At 35.4% G+C, this 17,381-nt stretch overlaps 1 protein-coding gene across 1 annotated transcript; it reads right to left on the reverse strand.

Moving 5' to 3' along the window:
* Positions 1–2,625: 2,625 nt before the first annotated feature.
* LOC106069222 (uncharacterized) lies at positions 2,626–16,993 on the reverse strand. The gene is made up of 7 exons (XM_013228840.2): positions 16,752–16,993; positions 15,257–15,392; positions 14,709–14,908; positions 12,517–12,652; positions 9,529–9,633; positions 8,643–8,822; positions 2,626–2,774 (listed from the first exon to the last, which is right to left on the reverse strand). Exons 1-7 carry the CDS (start codon positions 16,935–16,937, stop codon positions 2,665–2,667), a joined length of 1,053 nt encoding a protein of 350 aa, XP_013084294.1. The 5' UTR covers positions 16,938–16,993; the 3' UTR covers positions 2,626–2,664.
* Positions 16,994–17,381: the final 388 nt, after the last annotated feature.

The raw sequence follows: 17,381 nt of genomic DNA on the forward strand, positions 1-17,381 counted from the left end.
CTCGTTTTTTTTTTTGTTTTTTTTTTTATTATGTATATACGTATATATATATATGTGTGTATGTATATGTATGTATTGATGTATATATGGATGTATGTCTGTATGTGTGTGTGTGTTTGTCTGTCATCCTTCATGGCATTTTTCTCATTTCCTATTAACTCGAAGATGGCTACAGAATCCAATCCTCGTTTTAAAAAGCACTGTAGTCCTTTCCTTTGCGATACTCGATGTTGAAGTCAGCCAAAAGCAGCACTGTCACGTCCAACATGGAAGAGTACATCGTCATCTAGGTTGGAATTTGCTAATATTGTACTTCCCAAACAGAAACACTTTTTAGCGGCCCCCGAAAGGGGAAAAGACGCTATTAGTTTTGTGCGAAATGTCTGTCCGTCTGTCCCGTTTAGATCTCGTAAACTAGAAAAGATATTGAAAATCCGACATCACAATATTTTAGACCATTCAAAGTTCTGATGCAACGGCTACTTTTTTTTTCCTGAAAGCGAAAACTATAATTTTTAAAATCAGTTATGCAAGCAGTTTTTTAAAGAGAAAAATCTAATTAGTATGCATTATAAGTTGGACCTAATTTAAAACAAATAGTAATCTTATAAATTTTATTTTCTTAATCAATATTTATATAGACACAGCCACAACCCAAATAAAAGACTACGGCTTTTCAAAACAATTACATTATGTAAAGACCAGGAGAGTCTCGTTAAAGCGCTTAGCTTCCGAACCGAGGGTCCCGGGTTCGAATCCTGATGAAGACCGGGATCTTCAACTTCGGAATCCCTGGGCGCCTCTGAGTCTACCCAGCCCTAATGGGTACCTGGCATTTGTTAGGGAAAAGCAAAGGCGGTTGGTCGTTGTGCTGGCTACATGACACCCTCGTTAACCGTAGGCCACAAAAACAGATGAACTTTACATCATCTGCCCTATAGACCACAAGGTCTGAAAGGGGAACTAATTAGGCCAGGTTCACATCTAACCTTGCATTCACTTGCACCTATCCTTTGATCTGCAGCACCATTGGGGCACTACACAAGATCTGTCAACCGTCCTTCTCCATTCTTATCTCTCATTTGTCCTTGATATAATTTCATTTGAATGTTCTTTCTGAAAATATTGAAGCCTGCCTGGGTGGACCAATTCGGGGGCCGATTTTAAGTTTGTGTTTCCACACAAACTGTCTTTGTAACCTTGTTTATAATTTGCTTCTTTTTGGCATTCTATGAGAATGTCTGGTTCTGTGACTGATTTATTTGGATGAGGTTGGTGCAACACTTTTGTCTTTTTTTACATTGATGAAGTTTTCGCAGGCATTGGCGAAGAGGGACAAGCTCTTTTGAAGGTCCTCTTCATTGCACTCCAATTCGATAGGGCCACCAGGCATCACCTAGCAAACGCATTGGAACGTTCGGAGCACTGTGGGACATATAGAGCATACTGATCATCCACTGCTTCCCAAACCAGCTCCAATTATCTGGAGCCTGTTCCGCTATTGGGAGCGAGAGAGTGGGTCTGATACAATGCAAATCTCCTACACTTTCATAAATTACTATGAATCTATCTTATATAATACAGACTTTACTTCATAAAAGAAGAATGTCTGTATATAGATCTCTCTCTCTCTCTCTCTCTCTCTCTCTATATATATATATATATATATATATATATATATATATATATATATATATATATATATATATATATATATATATATATATTCTCTTTATGGCATCACTATAACTGTGCTTCTCAATCTTTCACCAGGGGCGCCTCGTCCAAACGAAAAAAAAAATCGTTCCATCACACACCCCCTTTAGTCATTTGGGGTCTGGGGAAGCGTTGTAAATTTCGACACTGGTATACGGGATAAAAAGAAATTCACAAACAGATTGTGCTTAATTAGAACACAATTCTCTAGTTGTTCTTTGAAAATAAATTAATAATTATAATCGACCAAATTGGTAGTGAATGAATATTGTAACTCTGCACTGCGCACCGCCATTCAGCAATGCTATAGGTCCGCACTATCTTGTGCGCTATACAAGACAAGTGTAGAACCATATTTCCACGGTAGAACCGGACTTATCTTTTATTTTGAAAGACTAGAAGCATTAGAGGTGTATGGCAGAAATGTGTTTGATAATCATTTTATCGTCCTCATTATTTAATTAAACACCTTCATTTTCTTCAATTCCATTTCAATGAGTTACTTAGATTGTACAACAGTATTTTAACAAATTTTCTATAGCAATTTTTTTTCATAGCAATTTTATAGAGTATGTATAGTATTAGGATAAGAGGGATTTCAAGTCAAGATTTCAAACACAAGTGGACTCGATTATTTTCACTAAAAAAAAAAAAGGAAAAGAAAACGCCACGATATATTGTATATGCTGAATAGGCTACAGATAGTGTTTTTATTAGTTCTTTTGAGTTCAATTATATCACTTGCAACATTTTTCATTTTTTCACTTTTCATTTTCTCGAAGTACTATCTTATAGTAAAAGACCCAAAATGCTCTTAAAATGACTTGTGTCTGATAACCTCTCTTGATCGCTTATTTCTACCCCACACAAGATTGTGCTAAGTAAATAACAACGTCCAAAACGGGCCAGTTAATATGTGTGTGCAGTTTATTCATCAAATGGCATGTTTCAACAAGCAAGAGGGTGAAAATACTTGATTTTCCATATAACTATACCGAAAAAAATTAGGTGAAAAAATACGAAGAAAAGAACTCCTTCCCTTAAAGTTTCAACGCGATCTGTGGAATAGAAATACATATTAAAATGTGACAAAATAGATATATTGTAATAAATATGTCATTTGAATATTTTTTTTTCACGAGTAGCGGATTAATTATGATGACATCGAGGGCAAGACTTCCGTTCACAGCAGCGCAGACGACTAAATCGTCCTACGCAGTAGATATGAAGCGGTTGGAGACGTACCAGCTTAGTTTTGTCTTCTGAGAACGAAATGTCTCTTTTTAAATAAAACGTACATATTTTAATAGACATACGCCATTTTTAAAAGCTTATATCAAATCACTCTGTCTGTCTGTCTGTCTTGTAAAAAGTGTGTACACGTTATTTCTCGCACACCCATTCTCGGATCAAGCTGAAACTTCGCACAATTATTCATTGACAGAGACAAGAATCGATAATCAAGGCTATAAAGAAAGTTTGTGTGGAAACACAAACTCAAAATCGGCCCCCGAAGTGGTCCACCCAGCAGGTAAAAAAGCAGGTTTCAATACTTTCAGAAAAAACATCAGAACGAAATTCTATCAAAGACAAATGACAGAGAAGAATGGAGAAAGAAGGTTGACAGATCTTGTGTGGTGCCCCAGCGGTCCAGCAGACCAAAGGAAAGGTGAAATTGAATTTAAAGTTAGATGTGAACCTAGCCAAACTGATGTCTTATTGTGAATGTCTAATTGATCTAATTGTTTTGTAATGGGCCAATCTCTTATTCCTCAAGAATAAAATATTTCCATAAAAAAAAATAAAATTTTTTTTCTTTGTATAGGTGTTATATGTGACTGTATGTCACATTATAGTTCACGCGATAATATGAAAAACTACTTATTAATTGTTCTTTTAAATTATGTCTGACTTATATACATACTTAATAGATTTTTTCTCTTTAAAAATAGTAAACATTTTTTATGCGAAAATACAGCACTTAGTGTAATAAAACTTACATAACTTAACAATAAAAATATAAAAAATATTTTTTTTACAAAAAAATAGACAACTGTTTGCATAAATGTGTTAAAAATATTGTAAATAGTCACTACATTTCCCCCCTCAATAAAAAGCCTCAAGTGTTTGTTACTATTAATAGTGTATAGTTGTAAAAGTGGTGTATTTTTATGAGAAAATTGCTTGATTTTAAAAAATTAGATTTCTCACTTTCAGAAAAGAAAAAAGTAACTGATGCATCAGAACTTTGAATGGTCTAAAATACTCTAAAATATTATGGTGTCAGATTTTCACTATCTTTTCTAGATCTAAACGGGACGGACGGACAGACATTCCACACAAAACTAATAGCGTCTTTTCCCCTTTCGGGGGCCTCTAAAAAAAGTAACCAATTAGACAATTTATTACTAGTAATTTATAATTTTGTTTAATAGTTATAAGGGAAACTAGTACTTCAGCATTTACATATATGCAGTGGCGTAACTAAAGGGGGGGGGAGAATTTGAAAATCGCCCCGGGTCCCACCTGGGGGGGGGGCCAAATGGGTGTCCGAAATTTATTTGTAAATACATAAATTAATATATTTGAATGACAAATAGTGTCATCGGGTGTCTTTTTTTTTTCAACATTTATGGATTAAAAATTTATCACAAAGACTAAACCTAGATCTAGGTCTATTAGTACGTTGACTTTGTTGACATTTTAAAAATATTTTTTCCCACAGAGATCAAAGTTTTTTTTAAAGTTTGTTTTAGATTTTAAACTTTGTTGCCACGAATAAAACTGCGTGATATACAGCGAATTCCAGGTATCTTGTTACCTTTACTAATAATAGATCTAAATGGCGAGTAGTTTATGGCTACACTAATTAACCTTGAAGCAAAATTTACAGAATCGAGTATAACAGATCTAAAAGTTATTCTTAATAATGCTAAAATAGTCCATTTTTCGGGTTTGGCTTCCTTAATTTCAGAATTAAACTTCACACTCGAGTTATTACCCCTCTATTCATCTTTCCTCCATTCAATGGAAACTCCCTTTTTATTTCCATCTAATCCTTTTGCTTTCGCACAAAACATAAACAACCAACAATGACGTAATACCATATAATATTAGCACAGAATCTTCTTCATGCAGTGGAAAATTAAGAATTTTTTGCCTATCTTGAATTCTGGTCAAAGCTCCTGCGCCCAATTAATATAGCTCAGAAGAAACTACAAAAGTCTGGACTGCATATACGGGAAGCTGCTAAAGAAATTAGTACCCTTTCATGCTTTCTACAAAATGATGAGAAACTGACAAAAACCCAATCCATCGAAAAAGCAAAAGAAGGTAGTGAATATTTCCTGTAATCAAAACAACCAGAAGAAAGAAAAGACTTGATGGGAAGTTGAGTTCTAATGTAGGACTGTCAACAGAACTGCAATTCAAACGTGTTGCGACAGAAGTGCTGGATAGATTGCATATGGAGTTGAAGGGCAGATTCCAAAGGCTAGAAAGAAAATGGATACCTTTGGGTTTCTTCTTGAACCAAGACACCTGTTAGATGAAGACACGCGTATGACAAACTGTGCTACTTTTCCTGTTTGTATGATGAAATAAATGGAAAATCGCTTTTTCAATGATGCCATTGATGCACGAGCACTTTTCATCAACAAACCAGTAATACAATCACCAATAGACATATTGAGGAAAAAGGCTTAATATGGGAATTACGTGTGCTCAAACTTTGCAACCTCCTCCGAATACCGCTAACTCAGGCCACTTCCATTACGTCATGTGAGAGATCATTTTCAAAGCTCAAGTTCATTAAAAAACTATCTCAGGGGCACAACGACGCAAGAAAGGCTTATCATGGTTTTAATGTCAGTATAGTCACAAATACTAGAAAGTATCGATGTAGTTGATGTTATAGATGTCTTTGCTGCACAGAATGCACGACGTGAAGCGATATCAATTTAGATTTGTCACTTGTGCATTATTTAACTAATAAACAACGGCATTATTCATTAAAAGAGTCTTCATGATTATTTTTTTTTTTTAAGTTTACTGATATACTGAACCAATTTGATTTTGAGCTTATATATTTGCGTACATTATCTCATGTCATATGTCGAATGTCAAAATGCAAGGGGCCCCCCGGGCCCCCAAATCCCTAGTTACGCCCCTGCATATATGGCTAAATTTGTTGTAAGTAATTGTTAACGCAATTTCTCCCTCTCGCATTTTCCAATCAAGTTGATATTTTAAACAATGTTTTATTGTATTTGTATCTAACAAAACATGAATCGATTAAAAAAAAAATAAATTCAATTATTGTTTGATATCGGATAAGGGAAATAACTTGTACATTATTGGTAGATATAGTTTTAATGACAGAGTTCTTCCCCGTTAGATAAGCTTTTTTTTTTTTTTAAAGAATTTTTTTTACAATTTTGCTTATTAAAACTAAATTCAAAAGTTCTATACAGCTATACTGCTTAATTCATCGTTATCTGTATTATATAATAGAAAAGAAATAAATCAATTGTTTTATTTTTTTTATAGAAATAGACATATATATCTTATCTTCTAAGTTACACATGTTCCTTCAAAAGTGATGGCAGACCTAATTACGTCCTAGGCGCATCCATGTGTTAATCTAGTCGTGTATGTTACCATTGGTAAACAACGCTTTTCCCTGGCTTATTTTCCCTGGCTTATTCAGGCAATCCGTTTCATGCTCTTATGGCAATGGGAAGGTGGAGCTCTTATAGGCCTACGTCTATTAATGCTTTGGTATTTGCCTAATTTTTGTAATTAAAAAATGATGGATGTTTATAAATGCTGCAAGTACTGAAAATTAACCATACACTATTTTTAACGATCATAATTATTGATTTTGTGTCCGCAACATATGAACATTAAGAAAAAATATTGCCACTTTGTGTTGCTATATTGCCAGGATGATATGTAATGTTTGACTATAACTTGCTACTGGGAAGGCCTCCTAAGAGTGTCTATTTCTAATTCTATCTATTATTTTATCACATTTCTTTATTATATTATAGTTACCCTAATACAAAAACATTATGAAGCGGGGATAAAGCCGAAAAGACAATAGGCGTAATGTTACTATATAGACGTAGCGAGCTTAGGGGGTGGCAAGTGGGGAAACCGACCCAGGCCTCGCGCCTGATGGAGCCCCGCGATCGGAGATTCCATTGTTATCGTCAGCATCGAAAACCAGATCAGTTCTCATAAACTAAGATATTTGATTGGATATTTGATAGGATATTTGATACCACATGATTTGATATGATACCAATTACTATGTAACTCTTAACATGACATATTTGGTTTCGAAATACCGTTCAGTTTCGGTATGTTATGAACTGCCGACTCTTAGAGGTTATAAAAAAATAAAAACGCGGGAGTATTTTTGTCATTATTTTTTTTAAACCCTTCCACGAAGTCAGATCTGCGAACGTAAATGAAATAAACTACTGTAGCTCTTTTCTCACTCATACCAAAGACCAAAGAGTATTGTGTTTTCCTTGAAAATTGTTTGGAAGTCAGATCTGCGAAAGTCAATGAAATAAACTACTGTAGCTCTGATCTCACTCATACCAAAGACCAAAGAGTATTGTGTTTTCCTTGTAAATTGTTTGGCACGATAGCTACTGGAGGCCAATTAGCAAACAAAGGCTACTGTGACTGGAAGCATTTTGGTAATAAACTTGGGCAGCACGGTGTTTTTGAGAATCACGTTCAGTTTGTGTCAGCATGGTTGGATTTATCTCTGTACAATGGTAGCCCAACGGATAACAGAATGCTAGAACAAATTACAAAAGAAAAACTGCATTGGCGCGCAGTCTTAACAACAAGCGTTTCGCGGGGAAACAGATAAACTTTATGCGCCAAACAACGGTCAATTTTATGCTTGAGTTGAGATGCTGGCCAAATTCGACTCAACCATTTTCGACTAATTAAGAACTCCAAGGCTCACGACCATATATTCGGGCATAGGATTCAAATCGAGCTTATGGACCTGGTGGCATCAGAAGTAAAAGGGAAAGTTATTAATAAAATCAATCAAGGAGCAGATGTCCCTTCTATGCGTTTTGTGGACTATCAGATTGAGACGTTACAGTGGAGAACACTTCATCGAATTTGTAGATATTAAAACAAAACGCAACAGGAGATGGTTTGTCAGAGGCTCTTCTCGCCGTGCTGGAGAACCTTCGTCTGGATATCGCCGATTGTTGTAGCCAGTGATCTGACAAAGGTGCGAACATGAAGGGAAAGCACCACGGAGTTAAAGACAACATTATTCACATTAAAATTCAATCATTTTACACTCCGTGCGGCTGCCATAATCTGAAACTTTGTAATCTGCTGAAATGCAAAGGCCTTCTTGCACTTGTTAGAAAGTACCGAAACACCTATTTCTCTAGTGCACTGAACAGAACAAAGAAAATTGCTTCTGAAATAAACGACGATCTGAAATTCAAGGAACAGAGAATCTGACAAAGAGTCAGACAGAGATTCAGGCAAAAAAATCAGACACAGAATAAGACAAAGAATCAGACGAAAGAAATAAAAACAATTTGATTAAGAGAGTTTTGACGAATCAACATTTTTTCCAACAGCGTTAGAAGCGGACGAGCCCGTTAGCGTGATGTGGTACGATAGATATAGAGCCCCGCATACGACACTTGCCCGCTAGGGCCGCTCCTGCTCTTTATGCTCTAACCTGGAACCCCCCCCCCCTTCCCCCCCCCCCCCCCCCCGGAAAGAAGAAGAGAAGATGGCCCAGGAATACATGGCGAAATAGATGCAAGTAGTAAGTAGATGGGCAAGACATCCAGGAGGATGTTGGTTAATGGCCTATGCCCCAGACGGTACCACAGACACAGGAAGATGTGCTTGATATTAATAAATACCTGGCAGATTGTCTAAATCAACGTAACAGCCAGTGATTGAATCAGCACTTAGGTAAGAGTCCACCATGACAACTGGGCAGGGCTTACATTCTACTGCTCCTGGAATGTCGTTGTAACCAACCTTACAAGGCAAACACCGTCTAGTCTCTAGGTCCATGTACATGCCAATGCTGCACATTCCTGTCGTGAAAAAAACAACACGTGGACCTAGCGTGTTAATCATGGAATTTGTTTTATGTCATAATAAACAAAACGTAGACCTAGCGTGTTAATCATGGAATTTGTTTTATGTCATAATAAACAAGACGTAGACCTAGCGTGTTAATCATGGAATTTGTTTTATGTCATAATAAACAAGACGTAGACCTAGCGTGTTAATCATGGAATTTGTTTTATGTCATAATAAACAAGACGTAGACCTAGCGTGTTAATCATGGAATTTGTTTTATGTCATAATAAACAAGACGTAGACCTAGCGTGTTAATCATGGAATTTGTTTTATGTCATAATAAACAACATGTAGACCTAGAATGTTGACCTTGGAATTAGTATTTCATGATAAATATCATGTAAACCATAGCATGTTGACCGTGGAATTTGTTTTTGTCATGTAAAATAACATGTAAACCCATAACCTTCAAGCTTTTTTTTTTTCTACTTTAAGGAGCTCTGGTCCTAATCGTGTCAAACAAACCCTAAAAAAAAAAATACCTTAATTAAGGGCATGATATAGAATTCAATAATAATAAATATAATAATCTCGCTGTCTTCAAAGAAATTGGTCTCCAGCATTGGTAGGCTATTAGGCCACGATATACAAGACTGATTAATGTCTACTTAGTTATCATAGAAACCTTTGAAGAGAAATAACATTATCCTAACTTACTGCACAATGATATGTTGGACTCAAAGCTGCGTTCATTAGGCTCTACCAAACTTCCTTGAGCACACTCTCCAGCTTTGAAAAGATCGTCCCTGGTGATTTGTATTTCTAGGAAAAAACATTGGCCATAATATTCAAGCAAAATGGTTTACTTCAGTAATTAATGTAAATTAAGTCAATACACATTTTAATAAGTCTATTACTAATTTTTACCTATTCATTTGAACTGTTTAAATTTATTAACTTAAAATTTATCTCTCTTCACTCTCTACCCCTTCTTCTCTTTCCGCTCTCTTCCTTTCTCCCTCCCCCTCTCGCTCCGACTTTCTATCCCATCTTTAATCTACATCTTTCCCAGCAAGACTTCAACATTTTGGAAAATAAAATTCGTATTTCAAAGAGTAAAGAAAACTATAAGCACCAATGGTGCCTTATTATCTTTATATAGATAGATTAGCTTTCTTCTTCAACTATGCTTTTTTATGGGAAAGGGGGGGGGAGAAAGACATCAATTAGTTATACACAATTACAATTGTTAGCTTAGGCCCGGGGTCGGCAACCTGCGGCTCGCGAGCCACATGCGGCTCTTTGGATGTGAAGATGCGGCTCTTTCGTTCTATACGCAAATATTATTTATTTTTTTGAAATTTTTTTTTTTTTCAAAAAGTTCTGAATCGTTTAACGAGGATTAGGCACTGATTCTATCTCTCAGCAACTTGTACTCGCTTTTCACCACACCCCTCCCCCATTACACGCGTCGTCACTGTAATCATTCCGTCGGAAGCTCTTGAATGACGCCGTCGTCTGATGCTGCTATGTACGCTTTAATTCGCTTTTGGTTGTGACGTATAGGTTATTGTTTCAGGTAAATGAGTTAGAAGCGAATTATCTTCTCAAAGTTAGAAGCATTCTACAAGTAATGCTGATCTGGCAAACGTTGGGTACCAGTACGTACCACTAGAAACTGCACAAAAAGGCAAACCATTTACAAATGGTACGTCAAAGATTGCTTTATGCATGCATCTGGAAAACATTTTTTATGATTTCGAACAAAAAAAAGACTTGCAAAAAAAAAAAATCAAAGCTAAAACAGTACAAGATAGAAGAGCTAAAATGTCTTTAAATGTAACATATTTGAAGGTGGAATATATTCAATATTCTTCTGTCTTGTCACTTGCTATAGATGAATTGGCAACATAAAAGACAGCATAAGTTGACCCTTTTGTCATGATGTCTTCCCAAGTTCCAAAAGAAGAAATGGAATTGCTACCGCTCTGGAGACAAACTAGAGGGGATGATAGAGCGTATGCCGAGCACAAATACCTTGAAGACATTAAAATCGTTTAAATAACAACTGATTGAGCCAGACAGGAAAAAATAAAGGAGCAACTACGATTCTTCGAAGCAAAATAAATTGCGAAATTCTTACGTTTCACTGAATAATACACAATTCAGGCCAAAATAGTTGAGGTCATAAGTTCGGTAATCAAGATTGTTAACAGCATCTTGTCAAAAGCACTTAACCATCGTCAGTTTAAAGAATTCTTAAGCGAAATGGAAACTCCGTATTATGATCTCCTTCACAATAAAGTGTGATGGCTTTCTAAAGGTAAGGTGTTGAAACGTTTTGGCTTGTGCTTGAATGAATTAAATACATTTCTAAATAAAAAAGATACGTATCACCCTGAATTAGAGAACAGCAAATGTTTGAAAAAATTTTAGTTTACATAACAGCGAAATTAAATGAGCTGAATGTTAAACCGTAATGAAATGGAAACCCAGCCGATGTTTGGGTAGAAGATTAGGCTTCTTTTGAAAAAAAAATTATTATTGCAGAAGAGCGGTAAGTTACTTCGTTATTAAATGTCTAAAGAAATATCGCGATAAAATCAGTGCAACTGTTGACACGAATTACTTCAGCACAGTTACAAAAAAAAAATTCAAAGATGAATTTATTGACAGTTTTCTATGATAGTTACAATACATTACAAACTAACAAAATCATTCTAGCATTACTAGTAAATCAACACAAATAGTAACGAAATCCTAATAGATCCATTTGAAATTGATACTGGATTTCTAGAAATGTCATTGATTGAAAGTAAAACTTTGTGGAGTTGAAAATTTAAAGAGTTGAAAAGCAAGTTGGAAGAGTTGAAAGTCCAGAAATGCATGTACATAACGCAACAAGTGGACATCTTTAAAAAAAATGTCGCGAGTTGATTCGGCGCAAGAAATAATCTTCCAGTTTGCAACATTGAGGTGAAGAAGTTGGCATTTCGAGTGCTATATTCGGATCTACATATTCGTCCGAGCAAGCGCTCTCTTGCATGATACTGCCGGGAGTAAGAAGTCAACAAACAAATGAGAATTTAGAGTCGTGTTTGAAAATAAAAAACAAGTTATGAGCCAAATGTATAGAAAAATTTCTAGAACCAAAGCCATCGCTCCCATTGAATTTGTTTAATTGCTTGTTATTGAAGTACAAGTTAGTGTTGCAAATAAATGTTTAACTGCTGTATTTGCTACCAACATAAACAAAACAATTATCTAATAATGCCATATATATATATATTATCTATCTTTGCTGTGAAAACACTATTTATATGAATAAATGTGAGTACTACGTATTGTTGGCAAGAAAGAAAAAACGTTGTGGCTCTTTAAAGTTTAAAAATTTTGTAAATTGTAATTTTTGGCTCTTCCGACTCAAAAGGTTGCCGACCCCTGGCTTAGGCTAATCAATCACGCATAAAAGGGACACCAAATAGAGAATAAATTATTATTATAGCTTTTATATAGCGCTACTTTCATACCTATAGCATGCTCACAGCGCTGTGGACCAGTTGGGGGGGGGGGAATCTGGAAATTCGGGCGTTGAACCTCGAGGCCCCTTCATAGGTAGCCATGCCAAGCCAAGTACAAGCGTACTTAGCCTCTTGACCACGCTTCTCTTCTAATCCTATTTAACGTAACACATTGTCAACTTACCAGAGTGAGACACATAATTGGATATTGAAAAATTGGCATGTTCCTCAAGTTTACGTTTTGCGGTGTTCAGTACGCTAGGAGGAATGAAACTTGAAATAGGTAAGTGGTACATTCTAAACTTAAAGGATGTCAATACCTAGAGCAGATAATTATAGAATCTATTGGTACATTTAAAAGCAATAAAGATCGGTCCCCTATAAACAGATATGAATAGCATATGCTATCAATGCATATTGTATGAAGGATTACATATAAATACAATGTGATCTGACTAATGATTGTGTGTGTGTGTGTGTTTGTGAGCAAAGTTAATTATTTTGTAAAGTGTTTTCACGGCTCACCGACAGACTTAACAGAGTACAGACAAAAGGTAGGAATAGTGTGACACTTAGGTTTAGTCGTGCCATAACAAGACGTACAAGCATTGAGTGCCATGACACTATTAAAAAGACACACTAGTGCTGAGTGCCATGACACTTTTAAAAAGACACACTAGTACTGAGTGTCATGACACTTTTTAAAAGACATACTAGTACTCAGTGTCATGACCATTTTAAAAAGACATACAAACATTGAGTGTCATGACACTTTTAAAAAGACATACTAGTACTGAGTGTCATGACACTTTTAAAAAGACTCACTAGTACTGAGTGTCATGACACTTTTTAAAAGACACACTAGTACTAAGTGCCATGACAATTTTTAAAAGAAATACAAACATTGAGTGTCATGACACTTTTAAAAAGACATACTAGTATTGAGAGTCATGACACTTTAAAAAAGACATACTAGTATTGAGTGTCATGACACTTGTAAAAAGACATACTAGTATTGAGTGCATAACTTTTTTAAAAGACATACTAGTACTGAGTGTCATGACACTTTTAAAAAGACGTACTAGTACTGAGTGTCATGACACTTTTAAAAAGACATACTAGTACTGAGTGTCATGACACTTTTAAAAAGACATACTAGTACTGAGTGTCATGACACTTGTAAAAAGACGTACTAGTACTGAGTGTCATGACACTTTTAAAAAGACGTACTAGTACTGAGTGTCATGACACTTGTAAAAAGACATACTAGTATTGAGTGCATAACTTTTTTAAAAGACATACTAGTACTGAGTGTCATGACACTTTTAAAAAGACGTACTAGTACTGAGTGTCATGACACTTTTAAAAAGACATACTAGTACTGAGTGTCATGACACTTGTAAAAAGACATACTAGTATTGAGTGCATAACTTTTTTAAAAGACATACTAGTATTGAGAGTCATGACACTTTTAAAAAGACATACTAGTATTGAGTGCATAACTTTTTTAAAAGACATTCTAGTACTGAGTGTCATGACACTTGTAAAAAGACGTACTAGTACTGAGTGTCATGACACTTTTAAAAAGACGTACTAGTATTGAGTGTCATGACACTTTTAAAAAGACGTACTAGTACTGAGTGTCATGACACTTTTAAAAAGACATACTAGTACTGAGTGTCATGACACTTGTAAAAAGACATACTAATACTGAGTGTCATGACACTTTTAAAAAGACGTACTAGTACTGAGTGTCATGACATTTGTAAAAAGACATACTAATACTGAGTGTCATGACATCACTTAAATGTACACTTATCGGGATTTTCGTTGTAAATGCACAGATACATACTGTATGACTTGATTCGTTTTTTAACGGGGGCAGTTGCCAGCATCATATTTTGAACCCTGGTATTATAGACAGTGTTTCTTGAGTAATCATGAGTAAGGGAGAGCGGATGGTTTGGTTGTGTTGGTTGAAGAGATTCTGTTGAGACCACGATATGGTCTGTTGTAGTTCAAATATATAAATAATGGCGAGAAAGTTGAAGAAAGGAGAACAAAGCAAGCAATGCGTGACGTAAAGACTTCTAATTGTAATTATTAATATTTTGTTCAAAGTATCAGCACTTCATTTATGTTTCTACATAAGCTTGAAACTTGAAAGCTGTGTGTATTTATAAATAAAATTATCTTTTTTTTTTAAAGTTTGTTCCAGTTTATTTCAAGCTCTACATTAAGAATAAGATAATCCTACAACTGTTGGGCTAGCTGTTTTTGGAGCTACAAACCCAACGACCGAGTATCAACACCGGGCTGGCGGGTAACTTGCTACGCCACTGGATGGTATCATGAAAGACAAAATGGAAAACGTACTTCGGCTACTTTACCGTTGGCATCAAACGTCACTTGACATTCTCGTGAGAAAGCTGTTTTATACAACTGGAAATCAAGACCTTCTATATTGATTCTGCTTTCAGTTTTGCCAAAGGTCGGATCGTTCTCACAATCTTGAAAATTTTTTGTCGCCGTCGTCACCTGTAGCTCCAAAGTGATGGTTTGCGGTAGCATTTGTTCTGAACATCACAAAAGAGAAAGGTTTTACAGTAATGCTTATATTTGTGTAATGTAGGCCTACACAAACTGTACTGTAGACTATAGGATGCACTTAGACCTAATAAGAGAAACCACTCACAAGGTCCTACTTGATATTTATTTAACCAGGGTTTCAGTCCTAAAAGATGAAGGGGCCATCAAGGGTCTGCACATGTATTTATATCTTCCCGAAATCGTGTAACAAAAAGTTGTTCTATCATTTTCTACCAAAGTTTATACTTGTAAGTCAACATTTATGTTTGTAGCAAAAGAAAGTAGAACCCAAAAGTCGTGTTCAGAGAGATTATATCACAAACTAGATCACTTACTAACACATGTCTTCGGGATGTATGTGGGCAGAGTATGCTCGTTTTCTTGAAGAGGAGTAAGTAACCTTAGATCGGATGTGTTACAGATCCAGACTTTTCTGCTTCCAAATGGTCTTGTATAACCCGGCTGACAATCCTGGAAGATAATTTGGAACTTCGTTTATAGCTTCTAGCATTACTTAAGACTCTCTCTCTCTCTCTCTCTCTCTCTCTCTCTCTCTCTCTTTTTCTCTCTCTCTCACATACACACATACCAATCTTTTTATAACAAAGCTTATATCAAATCACTCTGTCTGTCTGTCTTGTAAGAAGTGTGTACACGTTATTTCTCGCACACCCATTCTCGGATCAAGCTGAAACTTAGCACAATTATTCATTGACAGAGACAAGACATGAATCGAATCCTGAATAAAAAAGTAACCAATTAGACAAATAATTACTGGAAATTCATTATTTTATTTAATAGTAACAAGGGAAACTAGTACTTCAGCATTCACAGATATGGCTAAATTTGTTGAGTTTAGTCCCCTAAAATAATTGTTAGCTCTATTTCTCCCTCACACATTCTCCGATCAAGTTGACACTTTAAAAAAAAATTGTTTATTGTACCTAAAAACATGAATCAATAAACAAAAGTAGGCTACTCAATTAGATCAATTAATTATAGGTATTAAATTATTTTGTTCGATATTGAATAAGGGAAATTACCACTACATTTTTTATAAATATAGGCTGGTTTTAAGGACGAGTTCTTCCCCTTTAGATAAGCTTTGATGTTGTTTTTATAAAGGATTTTTTTTTATATATTTTGCTTGTTTTTTGTTTGTTTCGGACGTTCCTTCAAAAGTGAAACTTGTTACAACCTATCCAATCCTGCAGGACACCAGGGGATCGAAGGGGACGGGGTTTGAACTCATTACCACAGTCCTAAGCGCATACAACAGCCTCGTAGTCATCTAAATCGATACCATCACAATATATAGGCCTATATTTCTCATTTAATATGTTTGGGAAAATTCTCTTTCCACAGTGAAATAAGTAGGCCTATTAAGTTTAAATCATTTATTAACGACAACGTCTAGTTTCTTATATAATACAGACGTTTCTTCAAAAAAGAAGATGATTACGTCCTATCCGTCATGCATTTAGTCATTCATATTAACCAATGACCTAAATTTTGCCAAGTCACTGGTTTTCCTAGCTAGCTCAGGCAACCCATTCCATGCTCTAAAAGCACTATGGAAGAAGGAGCATCTGTACAAAGTTGTCCGAGCATTTGAACGAGAAATGTACCTTTATCTTTGTGTCTTTCCGAGTATTTCATTAAATTTTGTATTTGATGATTATGGTTCAGTGTTTAATTTTAATAAATGTAAGATCCAGTATGTAGCCTATAAGCGTAGGAAGTTGACCTATTTTTTTCAGAGGGACACCTGTCCCACCTCTCAATTAATAGGTACAGATGCTATACGTTTGAATATCTTTTTAATCTTACCAATTGGTATTCTATGTATTGTTCTATAATAAAGTCACCATTGTCAGCGGACACCATTCCTGGCCAACAGCCAGGAGAATATTTTTGTATTTTATAATAACTATTGTCATATTCTTGATATTCAACACTTGCTACAATTTGAGTTGCATAAATTAAACAGCAAGAAATCAACAGTACAATTCTCATAGTTTTTTTGTTTACTAAGTGTAATTAGTTGAGACACACCAACAAATTGCACAGACAATAATGGTGCAAATGAGTTCTCTTTGAAGCATACTGGAGAAAAGTGCACTTCACTCAGAAAAAAAATCTCGATCTACCTATACGCCATTTTACAGAGTGAACATTGAAAATAAGAATCATGCTCAGAGCGTCGATTATAAATACAACTTATATCTAGTATTTTTGCGACTTTTATTAAGACTATCTGGGATACTTAACAAGTAGAAGTCTTTAATGTCCGATAGAAGATTAGTCACAATTAGTGGCAATGTCTTCGATTCCGAAGATTAAGGATGAGTAGGCCCTACAGTGTTTCTGACTAGGACTCTTGAAACTCTAGACCAACGCAACTCTAAAAGCAGATGTAAATATCCCAAGACCTTCGGGACTAGAGGCGAGACAGAGGAC

This window comes from Biomphalaria glabrata, chromosome 1 (assembly GCF_947242115.1).
Source record: "Biomphalaria glabrata chromosome 1, xgBioGlab47.1, whole genome shotgun sequence".
Taxonomy (NCBI): Eukaryota; Metazoa; Mollusca; class Gastropoda; family Planorbidae; genus Biomphalaria; species Biomphalaria glabrata.